The sequence below is a fragment of the Colias philodice genome, chromosome 17 (assembly GCF_061535455.1).
Source record: "Colias philodice isolate Cphi_HAF_F1 chromosome 17, ilColPhil1 Martin Lab GWU primary, whole genome shotgun sequence".
Lineage (NCBI taxonomy): Eukaryota > Metazoa > Arthropoda > Insecta > Lepidoptera > Pieridae > Colias > Colias philodice.
In genome coordinates, this window is record NC_143102.1 from 8555067 (window position 1) to 8576138 (window position 21072).

At 32.7% G+C, this 21072-nt stretch overlaps 2 protein-coding genes across 2 annotated transcripts in view; one reads left to right on the forward strand and one right to left on the reverse strand.

Moving 5' to 3' along the window:
* cutlet (chromosome transmission fidelity protein 18 homolog) overlaps positions 1–1056 on the forward strand; it is a 35551-nt gene extending 34495 nt beyond the window's left edge. Inside the window, exon 16 of the mRNA XM_089705685.1 lies at positions 907–1056. Within this exon, the coding sequence (XP_089561811.1) occupies positions 907–1010 (104 nt within the window). The 3' untranslated portion in view covers positions 1011–1056. The remainder of the gene's footprint in view (positions 1–906) is intronic.
* Positions 1057–6000: 4944 nt separating this feature from the next.
* LOC149481237 (dorsal root ganglia homeobox protein-like) overlaps positions 6001–21072 on the reverse strand; it is a 60328-nt gene continuing 45256 nt past the window's right edge. Inside the window, exons 9-10 of the mRNA XM_089706116.1 lie at positions 7174–7295; positions 6001–6785 (exon numbers count right to left, since the gene is read on the reverse strand). Of these exons, the coding sequence (XP_089562242.1) occupies positions 6553–6785; positions 7174–7295 (355 nt within the window). The 3' untranslated portion in view covers positions 6001–6552. The remainder of the gene's footprint in view (positions 6786–7173; positions 7296–21072) is intronic.

Consider the following 21072-nt stretch of genomic DNA (forward strand, 5'->3'; position numbering starts at 1 on the left):
GAGCGGAAAATACGTACATAAACACAAGTCGTACTATAGCGTATAGCGTAGCAATTTTTCGTAGCGATGCGATACCGTAGCAGTTGGTAGCAGTAAATATTTCGCTTTTAGTGTGTTCCGCCCTTATGGATCTCATTATAATACCCCGGCTCCTTACTTGATTTTAGTTAAATGCTATTAATCTGAGCTCGGATAATGTGCGTCTATTCGGTTTGTTCTTAATAATAAATTGCGCATTGTTTCAGCGAACCGACGGAGTTATTGATTAGTTATCATTTGTTGAGTTTAATGCGCTAAGCGGTTTATTGTTTTCATTTTTTTGAAGATTCATTTTTGGTTGGAATAGTCACGGCGTTCTTAATTTAGTACGAGAAAATTAGTAAAATTAGCGGAAATAAATAATAAATAAAAAGTGTAGTTTTGAAAATAGCTACAGTTGTTCGTTGTCCTTCGACATGTCCAGATGATCATATCAAAAGTCCTCGGACCAGGACCTTTTTTTAAGCTATTGCATAGCTTCTATCGCGGGCCTTGAGCGCGGGGACCGAATCCAGAAATTTAGTAACGAAATACCTCACGCTCCCCACTCCGACGGGCGCGGAGGTGTGGCTTGAAGGCATAGCATGCAATAGCTTTACCGCGGCAGTCCCCGAGTGCCACACGCCTTTTTTTAATTTTCCTCATAAGTCTAAACCTGCACAAATAGCGTCACGGTTATTTCTAGGAAAATATTCTACATAAATTTCCTTTAAATTATGTTCTATTCTATGAAGTCAAGGGTTTTTTACATTTTTGCTCAAAAGTCTAAAACTAATCTAACTAACCATCTTAAAATAAGATAAGACCAATTGTACTATAAAGAATGAATGAATAAATAAATTTATATTATTTTGTGTTTTGTTCCAGACGCAGTTGCGGACGTCATATCATCGAGTAGCATTTTCTACCAATACAGGGAAGGGTTCAACAACGCTGTACGAAGAAATGTTCGGATGCGCGATCTTTTGTAGTTAAATTGTAAGCTTGTAAAGTGAGTAAAAGACAATAAATTATGTACTGAGATCTGTGTTTTTTTTTATTTTGGAATGTTACCCAAGAAAATATAGAAGAAATAGGTATATTTTCAACTTTTATATTTTCGAAATTGCAACTTGTTCATAAAGCAGTCTAGCAGAAGATCTAGTAAAATATTTAAAAAGAATTTAAAATTAAAAATCTCGTTATACCCGAAAAGTCCCATTTAGCTCATTTCTATGTGTAAGATATTATTAGATATTTGATTTTAATAATAAAGAGCAAAAGTATAATATAGAATAACACACTAACTTCATAAAATAAATTTCCTACCAACATATACACACAACCACAGTATAATTTATACCAAAGTCCAGAGCAATCATTTGTCAATTTATATCGATATTTAATTTTTATATTGAGAGCCAATTCATGCGCCAATTGCCTGATTGAATACTTTGCAAACGTTGAAGAACAATTGGAATTAATAATAAAATAATAATCGAAATCCGCTTAAAACTCACTCAAACTATAATCTCCAAAACGTTAAAAAACATTGGAATAAATCTTCTTCTTAAATACAATTCTCATGACACAATATTAGTTACCACACTCCTCTGAAACGGCTGGACCGATCATTAAATTAGTTGTGTCCATTGGTTAGATCTGAAAATCGGCCAACATCTATTTTCATATCCCTAAGAGAAAAGAGTAAGGCAGAACAACGTTTGCCACGTAGTTCCTATTCATATAACATATACAGAAAACCACATAAAACATAACTAACACTATTGTCTCCAAAACGCAGGTGTAGTACAAAACAAACATTTACGGCTTCATTATTTAACCACTCCATTACCATTCATAGAAACTTTCCTCATAAATATATCGCATTTTCAGCCGGTTTCTGTGATTAATAGCTTTAGTTCTGATCTACGATTGTTGTACGACTTTGTAAAGGATTGCCGCGAGTTGTTAAATATTTTATGAATCTTCCCGTTGCGACGAACATTAAACTGATATTTTATTGTTTAAGATATATTTACACGACTTCTATAGTGACACATTATTTTGTAAGAACATATGTTTTGTGCACAGGCTTCCTTTAATTGAGATTGCTTTTAAGCTCTTTCGTAGGTATAAATCCATATAAATCATCGTTTAAAATATTAAATACTATAGCATTGTTGGTAGATAATTAACTATGTAGGTTTTCAAATTCAAATTCAAATTCAAATATTTTTATTCATGAATATGGGTACAATTCAGATCTTATACAAACATAAGTCCCGCCATAATCTGCCTGTTAGGCATATGAAATTACAAATACATAATCTTACAGCTAAACAAATAATAATTTTATCTTTAAGGTCCAAAATTATTTTAAATTTAAGTCAAATTTAATAAAATAGATATACATTAATAAGTCGTTATTACACATCAGCGAGTGATTTATCATTAATATAGTCCTTAATACAGTAATAACATTTTTGTATTAAAAGGTCTTTTAATTTACATTTGAATTTAATTATACTTCCTATTTCTGTTATTGTCTTAGGTAGTCTATTATAAAGTGTTGGACCCATACCAAAAATGCTTTTAGAAAAATGTCTAGTTCTACTGGGTAACATACATATTTTATGATCATTACGCTTACTTTTTAAATGTTCATACATACTCAGATTACATTTTACAAACATTATAACTTCATATATATATAAACACGGTAGAGTTAATAGAAAAAACTTTTTGAAATATGGAACACAGCTGTCTGTTTGCTTTATACCAGATATAGCTCTTATACACCGTTTTTGTGACTTAAATGCGGTTTCTATATCTGTACTATTACCCCAGAATATTATACCATAGCGTAATATGGAATTCACATAGGCATGATACGCAGATAATAGAGTTGCCTCGTTTGCTACTTTTCTCAGCATATAAAGGGCATAAGACAGTTTGCTTAGCTTCGAGCAAATATGGTCAATATGAGCCTTCCAATTCAAATTTTCATCTATATATATACCTAAAAATTTTGTTTCATCTATTTGCGTTAATAATTTGTTTTTGTACATTATGTTCAGGGGGTTACTTAATTTATGTCTAGTAAATGTCATTAGTTTTGTTTTTTCTAAATTTAATGTCAGATTATTCATTTTAAGCCATGTAATCATTTTGTCTAGGGAGTCTGTCACATCTTCTTTGAGGTTTATTATATCTTCCGAAGTGAAAATTGCAGTACTATCATCAGCAAACATAACTATGCTATTTCTAATGGATTTAGGGAAGTCATTTATGTAAATATTAAATAATAGCGGTCCCAGTACACTGCCTTGGGGTATACCATATCTAACTGTGTCAAGTTTTGATTTATATATTCTCATGACCCCTAGTATCAGGACAAATTCGCTTTATTTGTGTATATTGCTTACGACCAGTTAAATATGATTCAATCAGATTCAAAATGTTTCCTCTTATTCCATATCTTTCTAGTTTATCTAGTAATATTTTATGAACCACACAGTCAAATGCTTTCGTCAAGTCCATGAATATAGCACAAATATTATTTTTGTTTTCTAAGTTTATCATAATTCGCTTTAGAAATTGATGAAGTAGAAGTTTTACTCTAATGAGTAATGACTAGGTCCACCTGTTTTCTTTAAATTAGGTCCTTAGACTGTTCAATTATTATTTTCACGTTTTCTTTTGTTATTCCGTTACTGAAAGAGGAGTGAAGGAAAAACGGTCGAGTCGTACTTCAGATAAATGCTTTTAATCATGTAAATGTACATATATGAAGCCCAAAACTAATCATCATTAATCATCTTCATGAAACCATTTCGGGCCCCTCTGCAAGGATAAGCCTGAGGCACAGAATAAAAAATGTTTAAGTCATAATCTTTACTTACCACAGGGTTAGTAGAAGCACAGATAATACAATACAATAAGGAAAATAAAAAGATGTTGGTTATATATTATTCTTTGCGATGTTTTTCGTTCGATGAGTGAAGAACAGTAAAGCAAATGCCAATCAAAGGTATCTAACCTACCTAAGTTACTTACTATTTTGCGTTTAATAGCTAGGCAATATATTCTAACAAAAACTAAGAACTGAAACAACCTAATATATTAGTTTTTGCGTGATTTTCTCTTTATAATGCTATGATTCCAACAGTATGAGAAATTTTCATAATCTGTGTCTAAATTACCTACATATTTTCGAATATTCTGTATTGGTATTTGGTAAATTTGTTATTAATAACCCTCGAGCAGATAGGTTTAGGTAGTTTCTGTCATGAAAAATAATATGATATTGTAATACCACAGACTAATAATAATATACTACGTATACAAGTAATACATATTATAGGATTGTAGGCTGTAGCGTCCTACCTTTCTAGTTCCTATATTTTTACAGTCACTGTATTTGAAAATTCTTGTTCTTGATAACAATTCACGATCCATTGTGGACTGTTTTTGCCAATGCAAGGTAAGCGACAAGATGTGTGGAAAATGTTATGTTTTTCTACGCTTTGAACATAGTTACTTTGTAAGAAGCTATTGTGATCTTTTTAACATTTTTTCACTAGTTTAGATACCTGTGGGTGATATTCAGTCTTGTATGGTATGGTACTCAGTCTTGTGGGAAATGCACCATAATTTATTGTCAATAAAGATTTATTCATTTATGTATTTTCATTCTGCTTTTTTATCATAAATGTAAAAGGTAACCTTATTTCAATTCTACATACTTTTTAAATACACCAATAGGAAGGTACTGTTTGAACTTTACACACGTTTTATAGTTCACTAACGTTTCGCCTGCGGCTTCACCCGCGTATTCCAGCCCGTATATTCCCCGTTCCTGTAGGATTACCGGGATAAAACCTATCCTTTCTTAGGTTACAAACTATATTTGTACCCAATTTCATCCAAATCGGTTCAGAGGTTCAGACAGCATTTATAGATAATATTGGTATGAATTAGGGTTTTTAAATGATGAGTTCGTAGCGTATTATCTACTGACTGCAACATCGTTTGTTCTAAGTATAATGTTTTTTTTTATATGTATATTTGTCACCTTTCTTCTGAGATATATCGTTCAAATAAACAACATACCAAAAAAGCTTCAGATCAGAGATTCAAATAGACATATATTTAATAGACAGATTATAGACAGGTTGGTATGAAGGAACAGATAAAAAAGAAAACACAATAATTTTCATAAATGTTTTATTTGATAATTAAAACAACTAGCCACGTGTGTCTAATAGTATCTACGTGTATTTATATTACATATTATTAATAATTATTAACTAATTATTATTTACATCCGGCGCCAATTCCCTTCTCCGTGCATCATGCAGTTGAAACATCCTCATTCATATTTACAAACAGTCCGCCGGTTTTATTATTTTATGTATTTAAGTAGATTTATTATGTAACTCTTATTTTTTGATTTTCAATATATATACGAAAACTTTTTTTGAGAAATTTTTAAAGAATAGAAAACAAAAATATTGTTTAAAAATTTCTCATTTATAAAGCATTTGAATATAGAAACAAGATAGAAACTAAATATCAACTTATTTTCAATTTTATTTTTTGTGTCGAAAATAATTTAAACTTATAAAATGGTACTGGAAACAAATAAAAACAATAGATATTTAATAATTACAATAATTATTAGCTACGATCTATTCTTATAACAGTTATACTAACAATTTAAAAGCGTATACCTTATCGCTTAATTATACTTAAGATAAATATTATATATAATGGTATATACAAATAAAATAAAATAATGCGTAATTAAACGGAATAATTTTAAAATATTATTTACAGAAAGAAATTCATTTCACAACAGTTTTTGGTCGAAAATACTGACATGGGTAACATTACAAACTATGTATTACATTGGTATTTATTATTTATTATACTTAAACTACAATATTATTACATTTAATTTAAATACTGATCTACTAAATACGAACATTATGTAATCGATTTGAAATATTTAAAACATAGGCGTGCAAAAGCTGGTAAAAAAGAGTCACATCTTTCGACAATTTGATAAAATTATATTAAATTTAAGTCAAAATTAAAATTTTATACATATTATAATATAACTATTTTATAAATATATGTTAATTATTTCTGAAACAAAAGTATCCATGGCACAAATATTGGCACTTTAAAAAAATGGCACTAAAAGAATTCACGTTGGTGAATGTTATTTTTAATTTGGCTCAATTTCCTAGTGGACTAAAACAACCATTTGATCTTTAGTAAGATTAAAAAAAAAGATAAGATTAAATATTGGTGTAAGTAGAGGCTGGAAAATAACATTATCCATGTTTTTAATTAGGCCTCTCTGGAATTCGTTCTTAATTTCAGGAGATATTTCTGCACATAAAAAAATCACCCCATGTACTTATTTCCAAACATACTTCTTACAAAAAAACAATAAATATTTATTGCTTGAATATTTAAAGTTTAAACAAACTACACTACATTAAGCAATTTGCCGTATCCAAATTATTCTAGATGTTTCGGTGGTTCTGATGACGTGTTCGTCTGCGAGTCATGGGGCAGAAGCGATAGGGGCAGAGGGGGCAAGTGTAGGGGCAAAGGGAGTAAGGCCCTAGACTGGAAGTTAGCTAGGGACTGTAAAAGGGCCGCGGAATGTTCATGGGCCTTTCGGCGTAATTCTGCCACGCTTGAGGAACGTGCCTCCTCTTTGGGGCAACAGGGGCAGGGCGTGCCCCAACCTGTAATAGAGAATAAGTATGTAGATAGCTGAAATTCCAATTTAATATTTTCATAAAAATAAACAAGAAATGAAACAAATAAATATAAAAAGTAGGGTAGAGCTTCCTTTAAACTTTAGATATAACGTGTAACACAAAGCTCTAGTTTTAAATAGCGTTGAAACCTCTATAGAAAAAATCTCTTGAGATTTATAATTTTTTATAACTAATTCGTTGTTTCCTGCTTATTATTAAATAGCAGTAAAGATAAAAAAATATATACCTATCTATTACTATTTATTTGCTTTTAACAAAATTACAGTCAAGTTAATTTTCCAGTAATTTCATAAAATTACATATTACATATATAATATCCTAAAATAATACACATACAAATAATACACCATACCTTTGAGCGGAAAGAATGGCTGCGACAGATGGTTGAGATGCTGCGAGAGGTGAGAGAGGTGCGGCGGCAGGAACAGCGGCGGCGGCTCCGAGCCTGTACTCGACGAGCGGAACGCGCCAGTACTGGAACAATTATATGATTAAAGATTCTGATATAGTAATATCTGATAGAGTCATAGACACATTTAAAAAAAGGTATTTCAATAAAATTAAAATAATCAATATAATTTATAATATCTATTTATATTAACCACTAGCTGTACTCTATGGTTTTACCAGTGCTCCGCTCCTGTTGGTCTTAGGGTAGGTATATATATTATAGCCTATAACCTGCCTCGATAAATGGGCTATCTAACACCGAAAGAATTTTTCAAATCGGATCAGTAAAGATTGTTAACCGACAGGTTCTATCTTATAAATAAATATAGTGTCACAGTATGTTAGTTGCCATACTCCTCCAAAACGGTTTGAGTCGTTTTTATGGATAAGTTTTGTGTATTATTTTTCATGGTTGTTGATCGATCCGATCAATCCTTATGTCATAAAAATAGATATTAAAAATAAAATAATCGTGATAAAACGATTCCAAAGAAATATAACTTAACAGTACTTATTATAACAACAAAGATAATAGCAGAGTCTAATCGGTTAATTCATTAATTATTTATAAGTTAAAGTGGGGGTCCTTAATTCAATACTGTAACCGAGTTTGTAAGAATTCAGGCTGCTTCTAGACGGTTGGTTGGTCACAAACGAAATTTGTTTACATCAAAGTCACTACAGAGAAGGTAGGTACTCTCACAATTTGAAAAGCTATCGATTTTTGCTTATATTTAAATTTTTGAGTGTTTTTTTAATGCATACACTACCAACATTAAAAAAATTATCGACCTTTTCTCTTGAAAAGTACTACAATAATTAAGAAATTTAATAAAAGAAAGAAGTTTTTCCATCTCACCTATCTTGGTGTAAAAGTCTAAAAATTAATTTTAAGCACTTATATTCATAGAGCTGTCAATATCGAATTCCCATGAATTCAATTAGAAAGCTAAAATTAAAATGGCGAACGGCACAGCCAATGCCGTGTCTTGTTTCGAAGCTGACATACTCATGGCTCCGTGCCAACCAATCACGTCGCTCGATTAAAGCGAGGCTTTTGAATTAGTCTTCCCACTTAGGTATTAAGAGTTTCCTTAATTAATACTTTTAACGAAAATGTGATATGCTTTTGATATAAAATTCCATTTATGAATGATCAAGAATGACCAGTCGCATTATGCCAAGGCAACTATAACGACTATAATCTAAAAGCATTTCACAAAAAAGCGTTTGTAACACAAATTACTCGAAATGACTTCGCAAACACAAAGAAAGTGTCAAGAGTGTGTCGTGCAAAATTCAGAGCACTACATAGTCAGAGATTGGAGACAATGAAATGAACGCCGGCCGAGGTGTCGCGCGCTCCGACATTCTCTTGGTGCATAGTTGATGTGCCGGCGCGGGCTGTCTGAGGGACGGGAGGACGCGATTCTTTAGATATCAATAGAGGTAACCAGACATAAAAAAGACGTGTGGCACTCGAGGACTGCCGCGGTAAAGCTATTGCATAGCATGCCTTCAAGCCACACCTCCGTGCCCGTCGGAGTGGGGAGCGTGAGGTTTTTTCGTTACGGAATTTCTGGATTCGGTCCCCGCACTCAAGGCCCGCGATAGAAGCTATGCAATAGCTTAATTAAATCAAGTATCAAGCCTTTCGATTGCTAACGTTCGGTTGCTCTTAATTACGCCAATACCTTTTAAGAGTAGATTTACAGACATTTATTTCAAAGAATTTTACAGTTGAAATTTGACAATTAATGAAGTTTGCTTGGAAAGTATCAGTAAGACATGAGTAATCAATGTTGAGAAGACATTATATGGGAGTTTATTAAGTGCTGAACATGTATTATCATAGCTGTACACATTTAGGAACAGATAATGTACATCATGAACCTGATCTGTTATAAAATAAGATTTGTTTTGTTGAACATTTCTCGAAATAATTGGTAAACTATGAAATAAGTGTCACAAAAGTTTACAGCAGATGGTTGTAAGTTGTATCTCCTCTAAGACATCGTTGTAGCGTTCGCTTGTAACTTAAACCACAAATTCCCCGAACACTCGTTCAATGGAATCAAAGGATTTGCGTTCATTACGGGCGCAAATAATTGATGACTGCGCATACCGGCCACCGCACCGTGACACCGTAATTCTGTACTCCAGCGCTGATTGCTCTTATATTATTATTGCATTTCGATTTTGATTATTTTGAAAACTTTATCATAATTCCATGGACCTAAGTGCTAATTTTAACTGCACTACTTTGGTAAATATTATTTTTGCGTTTCTATTTTGTAATGCTAACAGCTTGAAGCATAACAATTTTTTCAAGTCTTACAGGACATAAGGAATTACTTCCAAACGCTTTTCAGAATCTATATATTCATTAAGGTAGGTATAGGTAGCTGGTTTAAATAAATTCATAAGTACTAAGGCACATCATTATAGTTTGTAGTTTCTTTCTTCATATTATGCATGCATCATATTCTGCAGCAGACCTGTCAATATAATACAAACAACAATATTTTAACTTCACTGACCGTGAAAACTACAACAAAATGATAATTACAACAAAAAATATATATAATAAAATAAGAAATTACCCCCCAAACTCAATATTTAAATCACTACAAGTGAAAGATCGCAAATGATTTTATACAAAATGAGGAGTCAGAAGTACAAATTCCATTATCCTGCTAGGGTCAACCCGAGGGGTGGTCTAACGAACCGTACCTCTATTAATTGGTTTCTCCCGGGTGGAGGGAGGGGGAGCCTTCAGAAAATGTCCTCCAAGATTACCTAATATGAATATTCAACTAGAGAATTGAACAAAGGGAATAGATGTAACCCGTAATGTAAATCATTATTTTGATTGGTGTATTAATTTACTTGAGTTTTCCAGTTAATTATGCGCTTTGTTTTTAATAAGTTATACGTTTTATTGCTACCCTTTTCAGTTTCATTTGATCAACAATATCAAACACAAATCCTGTTCTCATAAAATTTAAAATCTTCATTTAAAAGACGTCATCTACAAACTACAGACTACACGTATAAACATCATACCCATATTGTGTCTTTGCATCTTTCGGATTGTAAACTAATTTATTATAAAAAATTAAATTTAAATCATAATTCCTATGCACACAATTAAGACAATCTTAATTGTTACAGACTTTGTAGGCAGGAACACGTTTTCAATTAGGTACGTACCTATATTGTGGAAATAACGTACCTATAACATTTCAGAGTAAACATAACCCGCCGCTATCACAAAACCAACTTATCTTCAATATGATAATTGCTCCATTTGTATAAGCATGCTTGCATTAGCCGAAATATATGCATAAACGCATAAAATATGCTCATATTCGTAGCTGTACTATAATTAATGTAGTGTAGATTGGTATCAGAGCGTTAGGTGTAGGTAATGAATGTTCAATTATTCATGCAATTAACTGATTATAGCGACACTAGGGGGCCGGCGGGAGGATGTCACCCTTGTCTACTCTGTGCTTAGTGCTGACTGCTGATACTTCTACCTAACATGTTAGATACTAACGAATTCATCAAAATGTGTTTATGAAATTTTAAATTTTTTGATTCCTGTATTATTTTTGGATATTTATTGTTTACTAATAATTGCTATCATAATATTTACCAATTTATGATTTAAAACTTAATAATTTTTTAGCGTAAGCTAGTCGAAATGGGAAAAGAAACAAAATATTAGTTAATTACTTATAACCTAGGCTTTTACATAAAAGAAAATGCTTCAGAAACTTACACTACAGACACAAAGAAAAACCCGCATAGTTCCCGGGATGAAACCTATCCTATGTGTTAATCAAAGTTACCATCTATATGTGTGCTAAATTTCATTGTAATCAGTACAGTAGTATTTGCGTGAAAGAGTAACAAACATACATTCACATACACAATACCTACACATACATCCATCCTCACAAACTTTCGCATTTATAATATTAGTAGGATAGGATTACGAAGTCACTAAACCCAAAATTAAAAGACCACTCCAAAAGCGACTTAATATTTCTTTCATCATCCTTAAAACGTTCTTGTGTGATAATTAATAATTACCACTTACTCGAGCACCGGCTGTATCCACGAATTACTGTCAATTTATATCTTTGCATAATTAATTTTCATTTTGTGAACACGCTGTATTATGTTACAACTATATTTTGATCATTTATTCATGTTCGTTGAATATCAAAGGATACAATTGGATAATGTTAGGGGAAGGAGGTGCACACCGCATGTGTTTAAACTTTTTGATATTTTATTAGGCCAAATTTCAAGTAAAGTTAAGGAGATGCAAGTTAAGAAAGTACGTTCAGTAGATAATACAGGGCTTATAGTAAAAAGAAACGTAAAAAAAAACAAATATTTATTAATAATATAACGCTAAAATAAAGATGTAAAATAACTAAGTATTGAACTACCGCTTGAAATAATAAAATAATTGATTCTGTGTTTATATACGATTAATTTATTAAGGAACATAATAATTGTTCTGTTCTGTAAACAAGTGAATTGTTACTGAGCAATCATTCATACATATTTAAAACTCAACAATTTAATAATTATTTAGTTACGAAAAGGTCTACAGCGCTACGGTTTCGTAGCACTATTTCGTAGCATGCCGTCCCTACGAACTGTAGCGAGCGGTCTAAATTGAGAATCGGCAATTTATGTAAAATGTATGAAATGATATAACCCTCTTTCTTATCTCACTCGATATAATATTATTTAAGAATAGTTATTTTTTTAGGAAAAGATAAATGGAATGTATGGAAAAAGGCCATTATAGAATATAGACTTTGAAAATGACATAGGTAACTTCTAACTTAACCTTAAAGAAAATATGTTCTGTTTAAAATTAAAAAAAATCTTGTATAAAATCGAACTCACACAATCATACAAGTTTTTAAAATGACAACACTAATTACTTATTACAAGTAGTCTAGTCGAGATACATAATTCAAATTAATAAAAACTTTTAACACAAATAACAAGCCAAAGTTAACGTTAAAATATAACACCATTTCGTGTATCTTTATGGAGTAAATTTAATTTTTAGTGAAAGGTAGGTGGAGGCGGGTCTAATTGCCAATTTTCCTTTACACAGTTTTTTTAGCTTTTAAGGAGAAAAATTCGTTAATGCATATTTAATCGCTATAATCGTCTCTCCCTTACGAAATTACCGAGACGAAGACGTTTTACACTTTTACCAGCCTTCTGTTTTAATGGTACACTAATACTTTTAAAAATTATACAGTTATTTGGAGGGAATCTTCTTTGGTTAATACTCTTTGTTATTTTCTTTAACGTTCTTTAAGTCATTTATTTTTTATGAAATTATCAAGTGAAATAGCTCGAGTGTTGAAATTTCTGGGGCAGGCCTAGGTCCTACAAAATGGAAAATGTACTAAACATCATTTCATTTTCCCTTATGTGCGATGTTATCCGCATTTTCCACCTACCTTAAAACTATACTGAAAACATCTTTAACAAGCGAATTATTACTCAGACAAAACATTTTTAAAAATCTCAATTTGTACATCTCATGTCACAAGTTAAAAAGTGAACAGTATTATTTACACCATACGACACGTGTCGCGATGTCGCATCGTATCCGTGTGTAATCCACTCGCATTACTATCGCAGTCAACTATCCAGTCTCCAGGGTGCGGGTCCACAATCATTTTCTTTGAGCCATAATCCCGCCTCATGTATAATGCGTGCATATAAATTTCAATTTTAAACCCGCGCGGCTCGAGTTACAGCCATTTGCGGAATTACGGTGGGGTCTGCGGGACGGATGCGATACGATAATCGGGATTAGCTGATGGTTGCTGTGTTTTTTGAAATTGAATTTTTTGAACTATTAAATGGATGGAATGAATCGACAATGTAAGTTGAGTAGTATACGATGTTGTTAGATAATCGTATTTTATGAAATTCATAGTCACTAACGTGTTTATTTTCATAAATATAAGTAAGATTTAACGTTAATCTATTTATCACATACCTAATGGTTTAACTAACTATAACCTATCCAAACACTTATTTACATTTTAGCCACATCTCTTTACTTACATACAAATCCTCTCACCCTTTTCGAGTCACAATATTGACGAATCATCTGCCCTTCAACTTTCTCAACATTAACGTATCGTATCATGGTTTCCCGTGCCGTGCCGTACAACGGGAACGCGCTCGCTCAGTAATCAGGTAATGTGTCCGCTGCGGAGCCATGAAGGAGATAGTATTTCAGCCAACACCTTCCATCTTCTATATTTCGAGTTATGTAATTTAACCATTTTGATATGTTTGGGTTATTTATTGTCTTGCAAAGTGAAATATTTCATTTCAGTTTGTTGATAAGCGCTTTTTACTACCTAAAATTGTTGCCAATGGCTAAAAAACTTTATTTATTAAAATAAATGAATCTGTATTTTGTTATTTAGTAAAAATTAATTTATTTGAAAAAAAAATTCAAGCCAGTGATAAAATGAGGAGGATTTGACTTTATGTAGTTTTGTTTCAAATAATATGACTTCATGTAGTAGTACCTAGTACATATAAAATATTAGGTAACATTTAACAACTATGAAATCTAAGCACAGACACAGATAATATAATTCTAATCACAGACTTACACGGTATATATTTCATAATAATATACGCAAAGTAAACCTATTAACACATTGAAAAACCGGGAAAGCTTTTAAAGCCGTATGAAATAAGCTAAAATCATAATATGAATAATCTGCTAAAATAACATTTGCGTGATCCTCAACCGCTAATGCACTGTGTCTTGCCTCCCGGCGGACTTTAAACTGCTTACCGTGTTTTAAAACATCCCGGTTTTATTCCTAAGCCGCTGACGGAAGATGCTTTGAGGGGGTTTAAAAATACCCTCAAAAAACCTCTTTTTGCGATTTTGGAAGAGTTGTTGTTTGTTTATTAAGAGAGTAAATCGATTTATGATAAATATGAAACTTAGAAAAGTTATTAATATTATTTCGTAATTCATTGCTTTATTCGTTTGCGTAGTTTATGGTGTTGGTATCCGATTAATATCCGATAATTCATAAATAGGTGAATGTAATGCCAATGTAAACCACAGGATTGAAAATTCTTTGGCAAGATTCAAAGATACCAAAATCGTCGCCTTACTCCATGAGGTGACGGTATTGCCATGACCCGACCTTGAAATTTTACTCTCAACTCGCCTATAGAAGTTTATCTTTAACAAATAACTTTCCCGTTTCTATGAAAACATTACATTTACACACGCATTAAACATTTAATCTAAGCTCTATTTAAGATGTCATAGAAAAATCTAAATTGATTTAAAACGATTATTAATAGCGCGTAACAAAAGCAGTCCCGGTTCAAACGCATTTGTTCAAATTACGCATATAAATTGATACAATAATTACGTGAAGCCGACTCATAAATTTTAATAAAAACAACGTGTGACTTATCAAATTAGACATTAAATGCGACGAATAAAGTCCAATTACAGGTTATTGCGTAAAAAATGTATAAATTAATGATTTCAATGAGTCGGTAGAACGACATGCGAGCGACAATTCGCGTTATTGTTAATTGTGTTAGGGCTGTCACTTTTCATTATGCGTTTTGTGATAAATTTGTGACATATTTGCCATTAGAGTGTAAAGAAATAAGAGAAAAATTTCCTCTCAGTTTTCACTATTTTATTTTCTATTGAAAATATTTCTATTTTTCGAGACGTATCCATTTCTTTAACTCCAATAAGAATTGCAATTAATACTACACAGGCTAATGTACCTATGTTAAAAGATGCACTAACAACAAGAATAGTACGAACTGTAGGAGCACCATGGCAATCGCTACCACCGCCCATGAACATTTGCAGAGGCGTAATTCTGAACTTATTAAATTCCATACTTTGAGACTTTGCAATTGTAATACGACTGATTGCTTTTTGACATAAAACGGTTTCAAATACGAGAAAATGTATCTATTTCAGTGAAGTAAATAACGAAATAACACAAAATAATATCATGTTCATCCCTATTACGCAGCAAGTCCAGTAATTACGCGTTTAATTGTATTAATTAGAGATACTCGAAAGGGTTCCGTCGCAAATTGAATAACACAAAACGCCTACATCTAATATGATATCATACTTACTTGTAGGAGTATTACAGCTGGCTGGTAGAAGTATTACTGGCTGATGAGAATTACATCGGAACGAGATTTGACAACTGTCGATCTGGCGGAGCGTCGCGTCGATGGTCGGCTGCAGACGTTGCTTGGTTACAAACGAAGAACGGCTAGAGCACCACGTTTGCGACGAATCGCTATTGTTCCGAGTAATCTTGTGCATTGTTGTATCGAAACTAATTAAAAGCGATTGATCAAGTGATTCCCTAATTACTAGCGCATAGATTTGTGCGATTACATAACATTTGTTGTAACATTGATGATTCATTTGTTTCCACCAACATTATAATTTACTGAAGATATGGGTGATTCTGATGATTATGGCCATCCGCCCATATACTTATGAGGGTTATTACCATAATATCATTATTCTTAATGACTAGTTTCTTTGTTGGATAATATTCTCATGGATATTAAGTTTTATTTTCGTTTTGAACATAGAAATATCGAAAAATATAATAGTCAATGAAAACTTTATGTATAAAAAATTTTTCTTAACTTGTCATTGCAAAATACGCACAAGAATATAAGAAAAAATAATAGGTAGAAGTTTAAAGTGAGAAATTATTTAAATTGGCATTTATCTAAGAGTATTTTGGAAAGAAGTTATTAATTAATAATTTGCTATCTAATATCAGCTTAATTTACATGAAATACCATGGTGGTTTCCAGTCTCCCTGAATGAATAAAATGATGGAAAATATTGTTTTTATTGCATTATTTTTTGTTTTTATTGCATTAGTATCTGTCTGGCACATTCTTAAAACATTAGCACCTACATATTTAAAAGGCAATTCGTCACACTTCATTTTTCTGAGCGTAACACACACAGAGCAAACAGGCAAACTTGTAACATTACGCGCGACGTCAAAGGCACGACCGATTCCCGGCAAATTGTATTTACGCGTCCCACGGGAGCCCCTTATTGAGTTTGCTCTCAAAGAGCAGCCATTTTTAAAACTTCCATCGACTCAGGTAGATCGTTTCGTATGGCCAATTGTGGTCGCGCTTTGTTCCACGGATCCTTTATAGGGTTGACGAAGTTACCGAGTTTCGGCGCAAGAATAATTTGTGTTCCCGCGCGATACGATTACGCGAGTTACCCGGGAATCCGATACGACAGTTCCACGAATTCAATTCTCGGGACCGCTTGAGTTGTTCGGGTCGAGCGAAAACTTCGTTTGTCTGCGTTACAATTAAACTCGAACGACTTTATCAAAGGAAACGGCGATGCAAATCGCCTCATCCCACTCCGCTAACGAAGCTCACCGCTTATTTATGAGCGCATATAAATAAAGAATATTAATCTGGACGTATCGTGTAAATGAGCTCATTTCTATTCCGCTCGCAAACAAATTCATAACTCGCCGAAACTCATAAAATGATCCGCGAAATAGAGTTTTATTAAACGAAAACACAGCTACCGCGGTCCGTGCATAAGTTAACATAACATTCCATTCGTTGTTAAAAGATAAATTAGAATGTTCTCGTCGGACGTGGAAATGTATTCGGATCCAATCTCGCGCTCCCCGAGGCGCGCGCGTAATTGCTTAAGAGAAAAATCCAAATGAGAAATGAAAAGGGATTCCCTTTTCACAGAGAAAATTATATAATTGAATATCTTTTTCGTAAGTATTATGAGGTATAAAATATGATAATTGAGTTTTTGCTTGCGAGCGGAGTGCGACGGCTTAACGGTTTAGCGCTATGTTTTGTGACGAGCAGAAATCGTAAGAGATAATGTAATGACTCTCGCTGATTCCCTTATTATCTCTAAAGAACATTAATATTGTTTTTAACGTAAAAAAAGACGAAGAATAAATAAATGAAATCATTTTAATTTGAGTGCATGTAATATCTAGCAGGTAGGTACCATAGGTATAGGTCATCATTTTATAGGTCACCAACAGATCGAAACAAAAATAAAATTCGTCAGAAATTGTAAAATTACGAAAGTTTACATCGAAACGTAATCAATTGCAATGTTTACAAATAAAGTTTCAAATATAATTAAAAAGCAATGAAGCAAGAATTAATCCCACAAAAATCAGTGAGATTTGTACAACAAGGATGCGAGGTTCAGTGCAAAATAAAATTTGATAGCCCCGTAGCTCGCAATCAGGAGTGTTTGCGCGGTAAAGTCGTTATGTCGTGATGTCGCCGATTCGTGACTCGATTTCTTATGCCTTTGAACCTTTGATATTCAGCCGTCGACACTGATCGCGATTGGGGACAAATTCAATCACTGATATACACTTGGGCTGCTATTTGTATTGGTGTAATACAATGTGTAGATTGGAGTTAGGATCATTGGAATGTGGGCAATTGTGTTTTAAAGGTATCCATCTGTGGTATCCATCGTTTCTTTTTTTGTGAAATATGAAATCATGGAAGAAGACTATGCACCTCATTGAGTAACGATTTCGTCTTAAAACGGAAGTATAATTTTGAACAATGCAGAAAGCAAAAATAAATTTAAATATCATCTAAATTTCAATCTTTCCACAGCAAAATATCTAGAAACAATACAAAGTATATCTTATAATAGAAACACGCCCAAATCCAATTAAACTACATCATTTTTTCATAGTATTTTCTCAAGTAATTACTGATCTTTAAAACTTTTCTAACGAATATTCGCGTATACTTTTACAAGGACGAGTATATAATTATATATAGTCGCGTTGTTATGTCATATGCTAAGAATATGCTTATCTCTTACATACTCTTTCAATACTAAAAAGAATAAATAGAAGTACTATCCTAGTCCTATCCAAGTACTAACCTATACTTGGTTTCCAGTACATCTAATCGGCAGTATGTAACCGATAACCCAATAACACGAACGGGCGTGGCCGTTTATAAATAACATTCAGGTGAATAGCGAAGCGAATAGCAATTTCACTTATGAATAATTCAACAAGGTCCGCGAGTAAATGCGTTACGATTTTTCATAATAGCTCCCTTTGATGTTTCCTTCCTTCGCGTTATTTATCTCTCGCGTTATGCAGTTTAGTTTTATCGTGGAGGGTGTGGAATTGATGTACATACTTAAGTGTTATATCGTTTTATGTACGTTATGATATGTATCAAATTTGTTATGTAAAACGTACAAGGGTTTTTGCGCTTGAAGGGTTTTAAGGTTATTGCAAGGTTATAGTGTAAAGATAAATAAAGTAACTAATGTATTTAATATTTAATAATATTGTCATATACTTAAACTATTATATAAATTAAATTATCTATTATGAATGTGTCCTAGAAATTGTAAACAATTATGTGATAAAACTAACAAAAATAGTTTTGACTGCGGTCGCTAATGAGGTTTTAGGTAGGATGAATCATATAATGAAAAACGTAAATTACAAAACATTAGATATAAACTCATCAAAGACACAATCTTGCTCTACTCACGTTCGCCCTTAATTAAAATTAAAAGACAATCCTGATTCAACTAAGCAAAAACTCACTCTATATATCAAAGCTATGTTTTCCTAACACTTGTAAAGTCACCGTCCCTAACAAAAACTTGAATGCAAGCCATATTGGATATTAGCATAGTAAAGTAAATAAGAAAGTCCGCTACAAATTGTGGTTGCGGGAAATGACGAAAGTTATAAGTGGATCAGCATAATAATTTTTATTAGGTAAATCATTTCCAACGAGCGAGGGAGTTATTTCAGCGTGCTAACTTCACTGGCTCGCTTGGCTGTAGGGATTCTGTTATTTAGATATTTTGTGGACTAGATTTTAGTTTTATACCTACTAGATTTTTTTTTCAATCTATCTGCTCCATAACTACATCACAACTGATCAAATCGGTGGAGCAAAACATCTTGAGGAAACTGGCATGTTGAAGCATTAAAAGTTATATAATGTAGATGGCCTGTGCCCATGCGGTACATACTACATAGCCCTCTTATGTCTAACATGTTCTACGTCGAACATTTATAGGTTAAAGACATTCTTGTCTATCGTTGATATTTTTTAATCATATTGAAATTCAAACTACAGAATATATAATACTAATAACAACAGACATACTAATATTGTAAATTATATGTACTCCATTAACATTTTTTCTAAATAACTTTTTCTAACAAAAACAAAAATCTGGTCACAGCACGAGCCATTGCAATGCAAATGACGAGGAATGATACCGCAGCTCCGAACAACTTGACGAAATTTTAATTTGTTATTTCGGATCCCACCCATGACCCAATTAGACATTCGCTTGGGCCAGTGTGATAGATGATAAAAGTTTGCCCAAATCTACATAATCTTATTTGTAGCGTTTGCTTTTATTATCCTATTCGATTGTAACGTGACTGGTTCTTTGTGTTGAAATGGAAATGTATTTGGTACTTGTATGATTAACAACGTAAAAAATATACATTACTAGAGGTCCGCCCCGGCTTCGCCCGTGGTACATATTTCGCAATAAAAGGTAGCCTATATGTCCTTTCTCGGGCTTAAAAATATCTCCATACCAAATTTCATGCAAATTGGTTCAGTAGTTTAGGCGTGATTGAGTAACAGACAGACAGACAGAGTTACTTTCGCATTTATAATATTAGTATGGATGTAAACTATGAGGAGGATGGAAAGCCTTTAAGTACCTATATAAGTATATAGGTAGAAAAGTAAAAGGTGCAGCTTTGCCTGAACCTAAGCAATCAGATGAAATGGATCCGACAACTGCAGCAACAGCCGCAGTTAAAAGTAATGTAAGGATAACGATTAAATCTATCTACGCTCTGGTCACATTTTAAGACCAACATATATCTTGAACAGATCCAAAACGCATTATAAGCTGGGTTTCTCAGAGAACCTTAACAGGAGATAGACCAGCTATATCTTCTGTTTACTATTTTCAAAACTACATAGCTGGGTTTCTCATATAGAAACTTAACAGGAGTCATACCACCTATGTTCTATTTCTATATACTAAATAGCTAATGAGATAGCTCATCAGCACATGTGTTTAGGATAACAAGATTGCTATCGTTAGCGGGTCAGCGAGTAGTAACGCGATTACACTCGTTATTCCTCTCGCGCCAGTTCTGCTGTTCACGTAATTGTGAGCTCGTGTTGGCAAGAGTAGCGATTTTATGTTCTTGTAATTGTATAAATATTGTATTGATGAAGGTTTACACTATATTCTATAGATAGGATCGGAAATCTCTTGCAGTGATGAATGATTCATATTTGTTGGAATGAAAAATTAATGGAAATAAATAAAGAGGGCATGGTGTAGATGCACTAAAGAAGCAATTCTCTTATATTGCTTTATTATTATTTAAAGAAGATCGTAATGAAAAAGGCTTGAAGATTGATAAATAATTCAAAAACACAAACACACACAAACAACACACAAAAAAAATTTGACACATCAAATCCTGATGGTGAGGTAAAGAGTAAATGAAGAGTTCTGTGAATCTTCTTCGGACATATCTTTGAATTCTATTACTTGGAAATATTCGTAACGAACAAAAACTGTCTCTAATTTTTTAGCTGTTTACAACCATTTCTATAAGAACGTTCTTCTGAAGTTATC